This window comes from Sminthopsis crassicaudata, chromosome 5, assembly GCF_048593235.1.
Source record: "Sminthopsis crassicaudata isolate SCR6 chromosome 5, ASM4859323v1, whole genome shotgun sequence".
Lineage (NCBI taxonomy): Eukaryota > Metazoa > Chordata > Mammalia > Dasyuromorphia > Dasyuridae > Sminthopsis > Sminthopsis crassicaudata.
This window is the reverse complement of record NC_133621.1, coordinates 281,762,294-281,778,025: the sequence shown is the minus strand read 5'-3', so window position 1 is coordinate 281,778,025 and position 15,732 is coordinate 281,762,294. Positions and strand designations below refer to the sequence as shown.

Here is a 15,732-nt window from a genome sequence, read left to right as displayed (position 1 = left end):
CAGAATTAAGACAATAGAATCCTATTTCTGTTTGGTAGAAAAACCTTTACTATCTAAAAGTTAATTGGACTTCCTGAGAAGGGAGCAGACTTTTCTCCCTCTGCTTAAAGGGTCTTCAAGAAAAGTTTGGATTACTTCTTATCAACTATGTGGATTCTTGTGCAGGTATGAGTTGGACTGGATAGCTCCTGGCATCTCATGGCAGCCTGGGAACTTGGAACCCCATCTCTGACATTAAGAGTGATAGGACTTTAAGGAAGACACTTAATGTCATCTATAAAATAGACATTAAAATATTCATGCTTAACTACCTCACAAGTTATTCTGGAAGAAGGACTTTATAAAATGTTAGCTATATTACAACTCTTAAGATTCTGGGATGATTTCTGTGTTTTACTCTGGTCCATTTAGATGAATTATGTGCAAGTACTTCTAACTTTGGGGCTGTTATTTTTTTAATTTAGAATTTACATTCATTAACCTACTATGTTTCTCTATATTTCAGAAGCTAAACTTGTATATTTCAGAGGTTGAAATTCATGAATGCCAGGAAGAGGAGGTTACTAATATATACTATTTCCTTTTGATTTTTTTTAAAGGTTGAATCATGTCAGGGAGATTTAAGTACCTTGGCTAGTGTGGTAACATCATTAGCAAATCTTGGCAAAACAAAGGACATTTCACAAAGTAGCCCTGAGCTCTCAATGATTGAAAGCTTAAGTAATGGAGACACATCATTATCAGACATTCAGCATGAGATGCAGAGCAGCAGCGACGTGACAAGGTAAAGCTTCTGTTGGACCAGTAAAAGAGAAACATCATTATTTGATGTATTTTCAGTAAGAATCATATTAATGTTTCATTTTATAAATTGTACACAAAGAAACAATATAGTCTGTTCAGAAAGATTTGTGAAGATTATACACATATCTGGCATATGAGGAACATTGAGCATTTAGAGAAAAATTTCATGTTATACAGTGTAGTCAAATATAACAAATTTTTTCACTAGTTAATGATAGTAAAGTTGTATATGTGAGAAACACTGGAAAAACCTTTAGAGTTGTTTTACTTTTCCCAGGGGGATAATTAGTTCTAGTCTTTTAGAACATTTGATTAACCATATGATTTTGTCCATATGTATATGTTAAAAGGAAAGTAATCATAATATCATAGATTTAGACCTGGAAGGGACCTCAGAAGCCATCAAGTCCAACCTCCTCGTTTTACAGAGGAGAAAATTGAGATTCAGAGTAGTAAAGGACTATCCCAAGGTCACATTAATAGTAGGGACACATTAAGGATTTAAACCAAAGATTCAGCTCCTAAGGCCAATTTTCTTTTCTGTCATGTCTGGAAATGTCTATTGTCTCTCGACACTGTAGAGCAGGGGTTCTCAAACTACGTCCCGTGGGCCAGATGCGGCCCGCTGAGGACATTTATGTGGTCCGCCGGGTTATGGCAAATAGGCTGAGGGGTGGAGACAGAGTGTGAGTTTTTGTTTTTTCTATAGTCCAGCCCTCCAACAGTCTGAAGGACAGTGAACTGGCCCCCTATTTAAAAAGTTTGAGGACCACTGCTGTAGAGTAAAATGTTTTTCCATGAAGTTTTCATTTATCTTTTTTTGGGGGGAAGAAAGGAATAGTTTTAAAAAAAAAACCCAGTATTTTCCCAGGTTATGAATAACACTACAAAATCTTTCAAATTTATTTTCCATCTATTATTGAAAATTACTTTAAAAAAAATCTACCACTAAAGTCCAGTTTTTTACTTAAAAGTTCAAAGTCAATGTATAAAGTTTTAGAGAGCTAATTGGGGCTTTTTAATATCTCTCTCTGTATCATCCAAAATTTTGAGAAAACAGTGCCTTAAGGTGCTTTAATACGAATGTGACTGAATGAATTTCCTATTCCTAAAATGTCTATTCTAAAAAACAATCTGGGCAATTGAGTGTCATGTGAAATTTAATCTGAAGAAAGTAAGACTTAGTAGATAGCATTTTTCAAGTGTAATAATTTAGTTATTTGAAGGCAAGTCATGTGAAGTAGTGATGAAGTGTATTTCAGAAGGTATCAGGAACTAAAAATGTGACCATTGAATCAGTTTAGTAAATCAAATTGAAGCTTAATGAAAAGGAACTTTCTTAAAAATTAAAGATGTTCAAAAATGATATCATTAAGATTAACTTTGCAATCTATAAAACATTTTATGTATCTTATCTTGACTCCAGGTCTTGAAGAATAACTTTTCCTTTAATTTATATTTCTTAAAAAGACCTCAAGATTTTTGATGGTATTTTTAGCATATGTGTAGTTCACAAAAATGTGTCCTTATATATGAATTTTTGCCTTTTTGGATGGTTGCCTGAAGGAAAATTGGCAGTTTTGCCCTAAGGTGCTATTTTTTAAATGATGCCATACTAAAGCTGTAGCATCTGAATTTTATATGTATTTCTTTCTGTTATGGAGTTTGGCATTGCTCACTACTTGAGATCTTTCATTGTAGGGCATTTGACACCCTTGCAAAAGCACTAAACCCAGGGGAGAGTGCAGCATGTCAGAGTTCAGTAGAGAGCATGGAAGCAAGCGTACACCTGATGGCTGGAGAGGCAAGCATGAATATCGTCGAAATAGAGGGACCACTTCTCAGCGATGCACATGTAGCTTTCAGGGTATTTGTCCCCCCCCTTTTTTTTCCTAAGTTTACAATGTGTTCTTAATATTCAGCCTCATTTTAAAGCTTACCCAACTTCAAAGGTATTGTAGTTTTTTTTTTCTCCTCTTTTTGGAGTTAGTCAAACATTTCATAGTAGCAATGTCATATTTAAACAACATATCTATTCATGGAGGGTTATCCCCTATAGCACATTCTGTTTCTAAACAAGCTTATCAATAGTGCACTTAATGGGGTTCCTAAGCATGTGACCTTTGTAAAAATTAAGTTTAATACATATTTGAACATGGAATGTTAATTACTTTGTATGTGTTAGCATTCATGTTCTGATGAAATGATAACTGCTTTTGTTCAATGCCTAGCTACTTCCCGAACTTTTGGAAAAAAATACATCCAAACCTAAGATATTTTGCTGTATAATAAGTACAAAGAACATGGTCTTCTATGTTATTCCAAGCAAAATTTAAACTCCTCCTTTGATTAAATTTCTCAATAAATTTATTCAGATTAAGTGCCTCTGAATACTGTTACAGAGGTGAAAAATAGCCACCATTTCTGTGAATACTTAATTTTTTAGATCCTTCAGAATTCTGGAACCTTTTTAGTTGGGAGGAAACGAGGATACATTTATGATGACTTCTCAACAGTTTTAAAACTCATAACTGAAGAGGAAATATAGGGATAGAAAATATTTCATCTAGGGTGAGTTTTTTTTTTTTTAAGTGATGAGCTTTCTTTTTTTAGATAGTTTTTTTTTATTCTAATAGCTTTTTATTTTTCAAAATACATGTAAAGACGGTTTTCAACATTCACCCTTGTAAAACCTTGTGTTCCAAATTTTTCTTCCTTTCTCTCTTCCTCCTCCCTCCCCTAGAGAGCAAGTAATCCAATGTAAGTTAAACATGTACAATTCTTCTAAACATATTTCCACATTAATCATGCTGCTCAAAAAAAATCAGGTGATCAGCTTTTTAAATTGATGTTTTGGTCTGAAGCTTTAAGTTCCTTTTAAAATTTCTCAATCCTGGTTCTACCTGCCAAGTATCTCACTGCTTCAGTCTTATATATCTAGCTTAGATTAACCTTAACTCCATTTTCCTGGCTTTATTGGAATTAATAGTTCTTCACTTAACTTATTTTTTTCTTTAATAATTATGGGATTTTCTAGAGGAGTCCTTAGAGTTTTTAGCTTCACAAATAAAAAAACAAACATTGTCTTCCAAACTCAATAGCTATAAATAGTCAAATGTAGGATTTTTCTACTTGGAGGCTAGTGTTGTCATTCATGATCAGAACATGCCATTGCTTTGGACATGAGTGTTTTCCTGAAATATTTGCTTATAGCAATTCTTTTTTTTTTTTTTTTTTTTTGCTGAGGCAATTGGGGTTAAGTGACTTGTCCAGGGTCACCCAGCCAGGAAGTGTTATGTATCTGAGGCCAGATTTGAACTGAGGTCCTCCTGACTTCAGGGCTGGTACTCTATCCACTGCACCACTTAGCTGCCCCACTTACAGCAATTCTAATCCAGACTTTCTTAGATACAACAAATTGCTAATCCAGTAGACATGATTAGGATATGGTCTTTCTGCCTCTAGAGGTATCAGGTGAAACATATATAATATCCAACATTTTAGAAAAAAAGTTTACTTATAAAAGAATAGTTCATGATCCTCTTCTTTTTATGGTAAGGGCTTTTTTCCCCCTTTGTTCTACCATTTAGAAAAATGTTTACTATTTGAAACTTTTTGTTAAACTTTTTTTTTCATTCTAAAATATTTTTGTTGAAACAGGCAATTTCTCTCCACCTTTATCAAAGCAGTTTTAAGGCTTGATTGATCTGGTCTGACCTAATTTCTTTTCTGCCTAAAACTCTTAACTAAAACCTTCAGCTTTAGGAGACCTGGCATCCTCTATTTGCTCTCCTCCTTTCTCCATCATTGACACAGGAGCTACTTCCATGTTCTCTAATTTTTTTCCTTTCTTTTTTCTTTTTTTTAAAGAAATTAACTTATGGAATAAAACAACCATAATTCAAGAAAGAAGATGATTGTACATAAAACTGCAAATCTACTGTGCAGAATTTGGTATTCTTTCAAATATACAATAAAATTTATTATGTAAATTATTTTTCTTTTCTTCTCTTCCACTCCTCTTCCCCTTTCCTTCCCTCCCCCAATGAGTCCCATTAGACACAAATTTATTCTACACATTCTTTTCTTTATTGATTCTTTGTCTGAATTCAGATAGGGTCTTTTTTCATGTGTGCTCTGTAAATTAATTTCAGTGTTTATAATGGACAAACTCAAAGTTTTTAAAACAATATTGCTGTTACTGTGTACATCATTCTCTTGGTTCTGCTCATTTCCCTCTTAATTTTTTCATGCAAGTCTCTCCATGTTTTTCTAAAATCATGGAGTTTATCATTTCTAGTACAGTAGTATAACAAACACTATCATAATATTCCAAAACTTGTTCAGCTGTTCCCCAATTGATGGACCTTGCTGCAATTTCCACTTCTTTGCCACCACAAAGAGAGTTGCTGTAAATATTTTAGAACATACAAGTTCTTTTCCTTTTACTTTAGCTATCTTTGGAAATAAATCAAAGAGTGATATTTCGGGGGCAGGGGGTATTGGTAGTTTAAGGCAATCTATTTATCTTTCTTGTACTTTAGGTGTACATTTGTTTCTAAGATTTATACATGTTCTTGGGCATATTACAAGGTGCTTATTTCTTGTAGTTCCTTATTGAGTTCCTCTAACTCCACATTTAAGAGTAATACTTTGTAGTTTTAGATCCCATCAGGTTTCCATGTCTGAATTAACCATATCCTGATATTAGATATTCTAGGTCATTTGAAAATCTGCCTTTATTTCTCTACTTAGTCCTCCCAGTGATTGAGGATGTATATTAAGACTATATGTTGTGTGTGGGTTTGGTTTTGTTTTGTTTTACTAGTAATGAAACATTTTATCTCCATTGGAGATAGAGGCAACATAGTAGAGTGAGAGGGCACTGAAGTTGGAGTCAAAAAGCTAATGGGAAATTGTAGCGTGCTGTTGTCTCCAGAAGCTGCCGATCGCTCTCTGGGAAGAGATCTGCTGTGTCAAGTCAAATCTCTCGTACAGATTCTTCTTCCTGTAGAGAACCGTTGTCTCCAGGCAGTTGCCCTTAACTCTTGTCCAGAGAAGTGACTTCCCTTCCTGCAGAGAGCCCCGTCAAGCCTGATGTAGTGCAGAGACTTCTCCTATCTCTGGAGTGCTGTCCTCTTTTATCGTGGGGTAATGCAAGGGCTTCTGGGAAGAAGTACTCCAACCAATGAGCTTGCTCCTCTTAGAATTCCTAAGGTGTAAACTCCCTTTAAAGGCCCAAACCAAAGGTCTGAGCCAGAGAACTGTCAAGTCAACCTGAGTTCTCACCTTGTAATTGTCCAGACAACCTGAATTCTCACCTTGTCACTGTCCAGACAACCTGAGTTCTCACCTAATAATCTTAACAGGAAATCCCACTTCAGACACTAGCTATGTGACACTGGGCTAGTCTCTTACATTTTCTGTGCTTCTCTTTCCTTGTCTGGACTTGACTTCCTCCAGAGTCCCTTACAATTAGAGACTGTTTGTTACCCCATCCCATGGAGTCACTTTAGTGTCATGATCTTTAGTGCCCACAGAGAGCAGATGATCAAGATCTAAGGCCTATAATTCTGAAATGATAGCTTCAGGCAAAAGTTGGAGAGCAGAATGTTCAGAAAAGAAACAATTATTATTATTATTTTTTTTTTTGCTTTCAATTTTCTTTAATATAGCCTTCCATACTTTTCCATTTCCTTTTTATAACATTCTCATTGCAGCCCTTAATGCAACTTTGTGAGGTTGAATAGTTTGTTGTTCACAATTTCAGAGAAGTAATTGGAGACACAGGGTGGTCATATTATACAAGGCTGGCTTTTAGTAGTATTTTTATCTGTATTCTTGTCTTTTAAAGAGAATCGGGAGATTGTAGATTAGAAATAAAACTTTATAGTTTGGGGTAAAAAAAATCTCCTCTTAAAAGAATTAAAACAAACCAGAGGGACTTTTCCTAGATTTTCACTCATTTATGAAAAATTTAAACCAAGATTAAAACTGCTTTTTCCTTTTTTCAATTTGGAAAACTTTCATTTAAATATTAATTTAGGGCAATAAACCTGAAGATAGGAAAGCCCATTTAATACATCTGAAGGACTTGGCATCTTTTCTCCATGAAAGACATGTCCCATGGCTTATTACATCTCCAGACAAAACCACTTTGCTCAGTTGAAAAATAGAGATGTCATACTTTAAGCAAACCTAGCTTATAAAACTGGTTAGCTAGTGGGTTAAGTCCTTATTTATGAAAGGAAAATGGAGTCCTTCTAAATTTCTGGCCTTTGGAATGCATGTAAAATAAACAAGTTTTACAAAACTAGGTTATAGTCTCTTTAAAACAAAGATGTCATACCTGCATTGTTGTACTTGGTCATCTCTCATGGCTTAGCTCCTCAACTTCCAAGCCTGTATTTTACTTGACAAAATTTAGGTGTGTTATACAAAATAATTGTTTCCTATCTTCACTTTGAGAAGATAAAATATCTCATAGACAAATATCTCATATATGCAAATGGTGGTATTATTAATCATGAAATAGATATTTACTTCCATATATGTCATATGCCATGCTACAGTCAAATGATTTTGACATATTGCAAATATTATGGATTTGTTAAAAAAGTAAATTAACCTGCACACCAACCACAGGATTTTTTGGTTAAAACTAGCAAATTTTGGTAATTCCCCTCTTTTTTCCACTCACTTGTGGCAAGTTCTAAAAAGGTATGATGGTTTCCAATTTGTTATTTGTATGCCTGCCTGCTGTTCTTTTCAAAATTGTCTCAAATAAATGAATTTCAGTGTTTTTCTTCAATATTTCTCCAGTGTTAACTTTGGAGAAGTTTTGTATACATGAAATGTTGAGTGCATTTGATCTTTTGGGTCATTGCTTTGTTTTGATGGGTAAAAGAGCCATGGCTAATATTGAACAAAGGCAGTTGGATTTCAACTTTCTCATTCATTTTTAGCTTCATCATATTTCTGTTGAACCTTTAACTGAGAGTTCTTGTACAATCCGTCAACTGAGTAGCAAAGGACAATACATTAAAGATACTTCACTGTGAATCAAAAAGTAGATAAGTAAAAGTTTAATGGGATGTGAAATTTTCTATATTGTATCTAAATTTCATTTTAGTTGAAATACAGAAAGGACTTAGTATTATGACCTTCATAAAGCAAATAAATGTTCATTGTGTAATGATTTCAAAAATACAAAAAAAAAAAAAATGTTCAATGTTCACTTTCATTGCGAATTTTACCAAACTTAGAAAAAGTTGCAGGTTCTAAAATAATGATCCCTCTAAGAAGCAAAGCCAGTTGGCTCAGGCTTCTCCCTTCTGCTGGTTTTTAACTATTCATTTAGGCTACTAGAACGTTTGTTGTAGATGGGCATGGGGAATTTTTTTTTTTTATATAATCTTTATTTTATAGATGAGGGAACTCAGAACTAGATACACATCTTACCCAGATCACAGAGCAAGAGCTGGAACCCAAATGTGCTAACTTTATTTTCTCTATACCAAAAATAATTACTATATTTAAAAATAAAAGCCTGTACTTCAGAATGTTAAGAGTTTTTCCTACTTGAGTATCTTACCCTAAGTAAATGTCAGAACTGAACTACTCATCCTTCCTTCTCTTCTTTATCCTCCTCATCCTCCCTACCCCTGACCCCAGACCTGCTCTTAACCTCCAACTTTTGTTTTCAAGGAGGGTTCCTCTACCTTTACTGCTCCCAAGGCCACAACTTTGAATCAACTTTATTCCCTCTTCTTTGCCCCCCCCTCCCCCAACCAATCATTTGCTAAGTCCTATGGATGCCTCAGTGGTATTTCTTACCCCTCTTCCTTCCATCCTAACAACTACCCTACATCAGGCTGTCATTTCTTTTCACCTTTATCATTGTAGTAGCCTCCAAATTGGCTTTTCCTTCTCCACTACATCCTTCACACTGCAGTTTGAATAATCTTGTTTTACTAACACACCTTTTTGATTAACTCTTTTTGTTTCTTTGGTTCCTCATTGTCTGTCAAATGTAATATCAAGTCTTTGATCCTGGTTCTTTGGAATCCATCCACCCTTTTGGCCTGACATTATCCTGTACTCATGTCCCTTATTCTTGCCCTGTCCTCTCTGGTTTCCATGCCATTGTTCATACTGTTCCCTATAAAAGCAATGTACTCTTTTCTCTCTTTCATCCCCAATTTAGATGCTACTTCCTCCTCTCACAAAAGTGAAATCTCACTGTTTAAAATTTTCCATAGTACTTTCCCTAAGTCTGTCCTTTGTTACAACCTCTCCCTGAACTTGTTCTTCATAGAACTCTTTGAATACATAGCTTCCTTATCCCTTCTCCAATTCCTTTGTCAGCTTCTTGAGAGCAGGGTAGAACTAATGGCCAATTTTGATAATGGGATTTTTGTTAAAAAGATATTTCTAATAACAACACTGATTTACTTTGTTTAATTTGCCTTGATGAAAAGTCACATAGAGCTTTCTTAAATCTCATTAAAATTTGTTGCTTGAGGCCTAGCCATGGAGCTATCTTAGAAATGGAGGGCCCTTGGTTTGAAGCTTTCAATCACTGCGCTGCAGTGTTTTATCAGTAATCCCTAAACCATTATTTAATTACCTGACTTTTGTTTATATATATACACATCTACATAGATGGCTTTGTTTCTCAGTTTGGGAGATAAGACATAATCCCTACCCTCAATGATCTCACAGTTCTGTAGAAGTGATAAGTACTCAAAAAGTTACAATAGGGAGTTTAATATTAATGTGTAAGAGTGCTGTTAGACTTGAAATTACCACTTTGAACTGAAACTTTTTTCTTTTAAAAAATTTTTTCTTTCAAAATACTGATTTTTTAGTTAAGTTTTCTCTCTCTCCCATTTCCCACTGTCTAAGAAAAAGAAAAAAAGAAAGAAAAATTCTTTTAGCAAGTATTCCTAACTTTGAAAAAAAAAAATTCTTAATTGGCTATGTCCAAAAACTTTTGTCTCCTCCTTCATCTTGATTCTGTCATCTGGCAGATGAAGATAACATTTTTCATCAGTCTAGAACCCCATCTTTTTCAAATTGATCTTCTATTTGATTTTTAAAATATTAACATCTAGTAGCAATAAAAATGACCATAGTCTTTGTCATGATACAATGGCAGATACTTAACAATGGAAATTAATCTGAAGAATATCATGCAGCTTTCTCCAATATTAGATAGGGAATATGTTTTATCCCCTTACAAAACCCAATCACCAGTGCTACATAAAACTTTTGCTAAGAATTAATAGGTAAGGTATTTAAATACACAAAAGCTACATTCAAAAGACGCTATTTTTATCAGTTTTTTTAAAAGAAAATAGAACACATTCCTTGTGTGTATGGTTTTATGTTAGGACTTGTACTCTGATTTCTTGTCAGCTTGCCCTTCTGAACTATAAACAGTAATTATAAATACATTCAGCCTTCTTATTAATATCAGGTTCTGTATGTTTAGCCTCGCAAAAAGAGAATGATAAGTACCTTTTACTTTCTTTAGTCAGAACAGAAATTACACATTTTCTGTTTGGCCCCAGAGAGAAGAGCTAGCAACAATAAATGAGAATGCCAAAGGGACAGATTCTGACAGGTGTTCAAAAGTAGAATGGATGTTTTTCTCCCAGAAATAGTGAATCTCCCTTCAGTGGAAGTTTAGATGATCATTTGTTGAAGTATTGTAATCAGGGTGATTCTTATTCTAGTATGAGTTAAACTAAACTAAACTAAACTCAAGGACCTGTGTAACACTAAAATACTTTTGATTATGTGACTTTTTATCACTTTAGTGTTTCTTTGTCTCTGTAGCTCTCTTTAGTCAAAACAAAATGTCCTTAAAAGTTCCATATCTTTTTAAGATGCCGTTTATCTAACACATAGTCAAATATTCAGAATTTGCTTCTATTTGATCCAATCCAGTTACTCTTATGACAGCATTAATGTGATAGATAGTGGAAAGAGAGGGGAATGATTTTTATGCAGCTGGCATAATTTTTAATACTTCATGCAGGGTTTCAACTAGATAATTTCTAATGTGCCTTTCTACCAAGATTATTTAGTTCTAGGAATCATCATTGAGCTAGGAGTTGGCTGGCCTAAAAGGGGGGGGGCAAAATTCCAAATATTTATGAAGATTTTGAGGGGCAAACATCTAGACAATTGGTTGATTTTATTGGATGGGAAAAGTAGATAATTTATAAAAGACGATGATCATTTTTTCTTAGAAAGAGGCAATGAATTTCACAGCTTTTTTTTTTTTTTTTTTAAACCTTAAGTTTTATTTCATGTAGTTTAATTATCTGGTAAGAGTTTTGAAAACTATCTGAAATATTCCCAGGTGGTTTTGTACCTGTGAATTCAAATTTAAATATATTTACTGCTCTCATCTGGAATTTGTTACATAGAAACTTCTCCATCATATAGTAATTCTTATTAAATAGTATTCAGTATATCCATATCAGCAAAGCTATACTTGTTGGTCAATGCCCAACACAGCTTCGTTTTATAGAACTGGTTGTTATACATATTTAACATGTATGGGACTACCTGCCATTTAGGGGAAGGGGTGGGGGGAAGAAGGGGAAAAGTGGAACAGAAGGTTTTGCAAGGGTCAGTGTTGAAAAATTATCCATGTATATGTTTTGTATATAAAAAGCTATAATAAAAAATAAAATTAAAAAAAAAAAGAACTGGATGTTATAGTTGTGTTTGTTGTTTGCAGTTATTCAGATACCAGACTCATTCCGAATCTGAACATAGTTCTGTGCTAGATTTGAAGTCAGAGGCTGTGTGACCTTGGGCAGATGATTAACATTGTTAGATTTCAATTTGTTAGAGTGAGAGGGTTGGCCTCTGGGGTCCCTTCGCAGTCCACAGTCTGTGATCCTTTGGAAATGTCTTTGGTTGAAAAGCAGATACAACAGAATTTAAGAGTTTTATGTTCTTACCAGCATGCATATTGGCAAGACTCTGACTATGATTTTCTGCTCATTCCAAGTTTATTCAAAATAAATGAATGTATTTAGATTTTTCAGTCATGAGATAACTTATCTAACTCCCCTGTCACCACTAGCTTACCATGCCTTCTCCTATGCCGGAATACCTGAATGTTCACTACATCGGTGAGTCTGCCTCCAGACTACTCTTCTTGTCCATGCACTGGGCACTTTCCATTCCATCCTTCCAGGCTCTGGGGTGAGTGTTTTGAAAATACTGAATATAAACACTATTCATCACACAAATGTATTTTGAATAAGAAATCTGGGAACAAGAATGAAGGGTGGTATGTTGGGTTTTTTGTTTGTTTGTTTTTTTTAATTTTTAAGTAATCAAGAATTCTAGTTATTTTTGCTATGTTATTTTAAAAATGTTTATTTGTAGTTTCTAGTTACTTTTCAGAATAAGAATAGCTCCAAAATAATCAGCTTACATTAAATTTAGTATGCAGATACAATTTTCTAAAGTAAGATTATCTGGTAGGGAGTTCAGAGTCGCATTGGCTCATGTGGCAGAGAAGGATGCTAAGGTCAGAGAACTCTCTGGCTCTGCACCTATACCTCTTGTCCCCTTGTATTACCCAGAGCACACCAGGAAAGAAAAAGATGGGAACCTAGAAAAAATGGCAGAAATCACTGTGACTGATTTGCCTAATTTTCCCTGGTAAACAAAAATAATTATTTTTGGAATCTATTTTGGTCGTTCCTTTATTTTTCAGTAGAAGGCAAATTTACTTGATGTTGAATAACTGCTGATTGACATGCTCAAACTTCAGAAAGTAAAAAGGATAGTTTTATCCTTAATAGTGGACATATCAGGTCATTTTAGTAATAGTAGTAAAAGAAATGACATCTTTCAGTGGAAATCATTTTAATTTCCTTGCCATATAGAACACCATTGATTTTAAGTCTTATAACTGCCCATTGTAATTAAACCAAATATTGAAGGATGAAAAAAAAAGAATATTGCAACTTCAGGTGATGGTATCATTATTTCCATAGCTTTTGAAATGACTGTAGTCTGAGGAGAAAATCTATTTCATTCTGACTTCCACAGGATTTATGAAGTTGGGATAAGTGATGAGGTGATTGTATTCAAGAGCATTCATTGGAGCATGAGCTATCTAATTTACCAACTTAATCTACATAGGTTATAGATCCTAGTGGTTGTTGGCTTCATTAATTATTAAAAATCCTCAATTATTGTCCAGACCTATGATTTCATTGATACAGGAAACATCTGGTGAGAAATACTCTGGTCAGCCAGAATAGGAGGACTTGCCCAGTATATTCTTAGAAAGCCTTTGCCTTGAAGGCCCTTGGGGGGCCCTGAGAGACCATAGTAGTCGGAATGGTTCAAGAGGCAAAACCTGAACTCTGCTCTTTTGGACCTCGTTCAACTGTTTATAATGCTTAGACAATGTCTCTAGTTAAGAGCATTGTATTCAAAATCGGGAAGAAAGGAGTTGGGAGTCTACCCTTGACACTCTCTTATGTCTCCATTCATCTCCATGGACAAGTCATTTCACCTTTTTTCTCATTGCTGAGGACAAAAACTGAAGCTCTGCTTTTATCAATACAGGAAATTCTGGATGGGGTTTGCCACTAACAGTCCCGAGCAGAATTGCTCTTGGTCCCCCAACCAGGATGTTCCCCGAGCTTCCTCTTTGTCCCTCCTTGCCATCTCTGCCCCTCAGAAGTCTTCTTTCTCCCTGGCTCCCCTGCTCTTTGCCAAGGCCAGCCTCAGTGCACAAGGACCTTCTCTGGCTTCTCTGTGCCTCTCTTCCCCAGCTGCTGCCCCTGAGACCCTTGGGTCTTTCTGTGTCCCCTTTCCTCTGGCTCTCTTGGCTGGCCTTCTGGCCTCCTGGTCTCTCAGTCACAGTGAGGGTGCCCTAACCCTCTGCTCACGTGCGGTGCTGCTGCTTTCTTCGGCTCTCTCTCCAGCTTCTCCACGTCCCTCCAGCCTGCCCTGGGCCCTGTTCTTTTCTCCTACCATTCTTGTGAGGGGATTTCATCAGCTCTCTGGATTCAGATGTCCCTTCTGGTCAGCTTTGTCCAGTCTCCGTTCTCATCTTGCCGATGGTCTTTGGGCCCTCTCTGGGTGACATCATGCCCAAACCCGTTGTTTTCTTTGCAGTGCCTTCTGCACACCATGCCCTGAGCAAAGCACTTTGGGAATTACAGGCTCTGGTGGTCTCTGACAGATGAGGAAACAGAGGCAGGTCCAGACTCACATTGCTCAGCCCTTTAAGCCCCCATTATTTAGTCCTGATCATCTTCAGGGCACCCTCTCCTTCCCTCTGCTGGTGGTCTGACTGTGGTTTGGCGAGACTTGACAGTTCAGAATAGTTTCATGGAATAATACTTACTGAAAGGCAAGTAAACCGAAGCAAAGTGGGACTCGGCTGAGGTCATAAGGGCTATGATGGAGCTGGGCTTTGGTTTCAGGGCCTCTTTGCCCTGAACTGTGCATTTTCCCCTCAGAGTCTTTGGAGTCTGCTCCCTTCCCCTTTTCCCCATAGGAGGCAGAGACTCATGTTTCTGGAGATGTTTCAGGGTGCTGCAGAGCTGCCCCCTCCCTCCCAATTGGCTCTTGTGACCTGCCAGGCCCTGCGGGAGGCTCTTTGTCCGCTCCTCTGATGTGCAGGCTGCAGTGACTGTGCTCTGTGTTTAAGGACCTGCCTGTCCCTTCTTGTGGAGGACAGACAGGGCTGTTGGACACAGGAAAAGACTTCCCTGAAACCCAGCTTCTCATATGGCTTCCTGTTCTCCTGACTTTTCTCTCCCACAGGTAGCTAATATTAACCCACAGTGGGTGGATTGGCTTCATTGTTTTCCTAACTAGCATCATTCAGACCTATTTCTTAAGGGGGGTTTTACTTCATTTCTTTTTAAGCTTAAAAGCAAAATGTAAACAGTCATTTTTAAAGTTGTCCCATACTCTCTTGATGAATCAAATAGAAATGTCTGCTATATGTAAATAACTGGCCTGGAAGCTTGAAGTCTACTAAGTGTGTCTAGACAAATAATTATGATAACAGGGTAGAAGGGGATAAGTATCACAGAAATACAAAAACCGTTGGAATTTTGGCAAAGAGTGTCCTGGGTAGTTCCTCTAAGGCTTCATTTTCCACCTTTTGTAAAATGCAAGTAACAGTCCTGCCTTGCCAGTTTCTTCATGGGAGTGAATGTACAAATGCAGACTCAACAAGAGTAAAGTGGCTTTATTGGTGGATAGAGTTCATAGGAACCCAGTGTATTCTAGGCCCTTTCCTTTCTTTTCTCTCATAATGATGCAACTTTTTCACTGCTTCCTCTGCTAAGGCACACACTCCTCTGTCTTAGCTCCTAGTTAGAAATAAACTTACTTGATTACTTTCAGACAAAATAAGCTTTCCAGTTCCTTCTGATGAGTAGAGGAACTTTTCTATTTCTACTTCTCATCCATTGTCTTCCAAAGCAGTATCTTTAATCTAACTTCCTTCTGGTTTGTTAATTCTTGTACTTCAATTAAACTGTAGTTTCTCCATCCCTCAATATCTAAAGACTAAAGCAGAACATTTTACTTAAACTTTTAATGAGGATATAGGTTGGATTATTGATAGGAGCCAGTATCGAGATTGCTTTTTAGAACACTGTGACACAGAAGTCACTAAACAGATTTAACAATTCTGCTACAGGTCATAAACCCCAGAGATCAAAGGCAGAGCATTTACCCATAAAACAAAATATTTCTGGCAGCAAAAAACAACTTGAAAACAAAGAGTGTGGCCTTTGACTTGAAAATGGTTGAATAGTTATCCTATTTAGATATAATGTAATATTTTTGAACTCTAAAGTAAGAGGATTTCAGAGGACTTCAGGGAAACAATGTAGAGAGAAGAAAGCAGCAAGATCA

General features: G+C 36.1%; 1 protein-coding gene across 5 annotated transcripts in view; it reads left to right on the top strand.

Moving 5' to 3' along the window:
- Window positions 1-15,732, top strand: part of LOC141544764 (nuclear receptor subfamily 2 group C member 1) — a 266,102-nt gene that overhangs the window by 236,415 nt on the left and 13,955 nt on the right. For all 5 annotated transcript variants that reach the window (XM_074271280.1, XM_074271283.1, XM_074271282.1 and 2 more), the window contains 3 exons: window positions 600-784; window positions 2,506-2,671; window positions 11,912-12,033. In XM_074271280.1, coding sequence (XP_074127381.1) covers window positions 600-784; window positions 2,506-2,671; window positions 11,912-12,033 — 473 coding nt within the window. The remainder of the gene's footprint in view (window positions 1-599; window positions 785-2,505; window positions 2,672-11,911; window positions 12,034-15,732) is intronic.